Source organism: Amphimedon queenslandica, unplaced genomic scaffold, assembly GCF_000090795.2.
Source record: "Amphimedon queenslandica unplaced genomic scaffold, v1.1 AMPQUscaffold_12686, whole genome shotgun sequence".
NCBI classification, from domain to species: Eukaryota; Metazoa; Porifera; class Demospongiae; order Haplosclerida; family Niphatidae; genus Amphimedon; species Amphimedon queenslandica.
Window position 1 is genome coordinate 27450 of NW_003547078.1, and position 2357 is coordinate 29806.

At 36.7% G+C, this 2357-nt stretch overlaps 2 protein-coding genes across 2 annotated transcripts in view; both read left to right on the forward strand.

The window, feature by feature from the left end:
- Window positions 1–6: 6 nt before the first annotated feature.
- LOC100636174 (15-hydroxyprostaglandin dehydrogenase [NAD(+)]-like) lies at window positions 7–1219 on the forward strand. The gene is made up of 7 exons (XM_011408966.2): window positions 7–144; window positions 205–321; window positions 371–481; window positions 536–623; window positions 679–755; window positions 809–963; window positions 1012–1219. The coding sequence occupies exons 1-7, from the start codon at window positions 46–48 to the stop codon at window positions 1115–1117; spliced, it is 753 nt and encodes a 250-aa protein (XP_011407268.1). The 5' UTR covers window positions 7–45; the 3' UTR covers window positions 1118–1219.
- A 463-nt stretch (window positions 1220–1682) lies between these two features.
- LOC100636301 (15-hydroxyprostaglandin dehydrogenase [NAD(+)]-like) overlaps window positions 1683–2357 on the forward strand; it is a 1264-nt gene continuing 589 nt past the window's right edge. The window contains exons 1-4 of the mRNA XM_020003318.1: window positions 1683–1806; window positions 1865–1981; window positions 2027–2137; window positions 2192–2279. Coding sequence (XP_019858877.1) covers window positions 1708–1806; window positions 1865–1981; window positions 2027–2137; window positions 2192–2279 — 415 coding nt within the window. The 5' untranslated portion in view covers window positions 1683–1707. The remainder of the gene's footprint in view (window positions 1807–1864; window positions 1982–2026; window positions 2138–2191; window positions 2280–2357) is intronic.

A 2357-nucleotide genomic window follows, 5' to 3' on the forward strand; every position in this document is an offset into this window, starting at 1 on the left:
TAATCATTCCAGGTAGTAGATCAAGATGCATTTGTTAGCCCAGTCATGTCAGGTAGAGTCTCTGGTCTTGTTGCTCTTGTTACTGGAGCTGCCAGTGGCATTGGACTAGCTACCAGTCGTCATCTTCTTAAATCAGGAGCAAAGGTCTCTTTATCTACACATTTCTAATTATTCCTGTCACTTTTCATGCTCTCTGTACAATAGGTTGGTGCTATTGATATATCTACTAATCTCAAATCAACTTGTGATGCTTTGGGAAAAGAATTTGGTTCAAGTAACATAGCCTACCTTCCTTGTGATGTATCTGATGATGATGCATTGGTAATTTATTTGATCTATTTCATTTTTGTTATAAGTTGCTTTTGTATAGAAAAGTGCTTTTAAGGAAACAAAGGAACAGTTTGGTTCACTAGATATTGTTGTTAACAATGCTGGAATATTTGATGAGGACAATTGGGGGAAATTGCTTAAAGTTAATCTGGTCAGTATAAATGAGACCATAAATGAGTTGTATTGGCTCCTCTTATACATTTAGCAATCTGTCATTAGTGGGACTTACAATGCAATGGAGTTAATGTCACCTGATAAAGGAGGAGTGATAGTTAATACTGCATCTGTATCAGGTCAGTGAATTATATACCAGTAACCATTATATCTACTATTGATTATGTTCATTAGGTTTGAGTCCTCTGCCTTTTTGTCCTGCTTATTCGGCATCAAAAAGTGGAATCATTGCATTCACTAAAGCAATGAAGGTTTGTCCTTTTTATCAAAAAGGAAAAGATGCAACATTTCATTTCCATTTTAGAATAATTTAGAGCTCAGGGGTATTAAAATTAGAATAAACTCCATTTGTCCCGCTGGTGTTGAAACTGCAATGGTCATGAATGCAGGAAAAGTGATTATGTCAATGCCTCAGCCAATTATAGCTGCGGCTACAGCATCAGCTGGTGAATTAATGAAGTTAGTACATTTTTGTTAGACTGTAAACATGACTGGCATTGTTTATAGGCCTGAGTTCATAGCTGAAGGTATAATGGAGCTAATTACTGATGCTAGTAGAAATGGTGCAATTCTCATGATAGAGCCAGACAAAGGATTCACATATGTGGAATAATGAGAACACTGATTTGCAATTACTATTTCTATTATGTAGCTAGTATTAAAGCTTATTTCATGATCTATAGTATAGTCTTGCTTAATGAAAATTTGATCTAAAGGCCCCACCATACACTAGGCATCATGATGCCGAGCAATATTTGTGGTTACTTTGATCTTGTAAGCAACATGTAGAAGGCTGTTCTATTTCTGGCAACATGTTGCAAAGTAACCACAAATGTCGCTTGCAACATGTTGCCTAGTGTATCTATGAGGCCTTAAAGGCAGGCATACACTAGGCAACTTTCTTGCCAGTACCTTTGATGTGGTTGTGCAACATGTTGCATGAAGTTGAAGTCTCTCTCACATGCTGCACAACCACATCAAAGGTTTAGTGGACGCCCACCTTAATTGCAAGCTACTCCCACAAAGGAAGTGTTTTAAAAATGAAGTCTGAGGCACTGACCTAATGGAAGCACTGGAGCTCATGGATAAACCCTATTGTTTTTATAATCTAATGAGGCCTAGCCTTAATTTTGACTATTTGTGGTATCACTGATTAGATTATTATTCGAGGTTAGTTGCCCACACTCATCAGCAGTTATTATCATGTCAGGTAGGGTCTCTGGTCTTGTTGCTCTTGTTACTGGAGCTGCCAGTGGCATTGGACTAGCTACCAGTCGTCACCTTCTTAAATCAGGAGCAAAGGTCTCTTTATCTACACATTTCTAATTATTCCTGTTACTTTATACTCTCTGTACAATAGGTTGGTGCTATTGATATATCTACTAATCTCAAATCGACTTGTGATACTTTGGGAAAAGAATTTGGTTCAAGTAACATAGCCTACCTTCCTTGTGATGTATCTGATGATGACGCTTTGGTAATTAGATCTATTTCATTTATGTTATAAGTTGCTTTTGTATAGAAAAGTGCTTTTAAGGAAACAAAAGAACAGTTTGGTTCACTAGATATTGTTGTCAATAATGCTGGAATATTTGATGAGGACAATTGGGGGAAATTGCTTAAAGTTAATCTGGTCAGTATAAATGAGACCATAAATGAGTTGTATCAGTTCCTCTTATACATTTAGCAATCTGTCATTAGTGGGACTTACAATGCAATGGAGTTAATGTCACCTGATAAAGGAGGAGTGATAGTTAATACTTCATCTATAGCAGGTCAGTGAATTATATACCAGTAACCATTATATCTACTATTGATTATATGTTGATTAGGTTTGAGACCTGGTACTCATC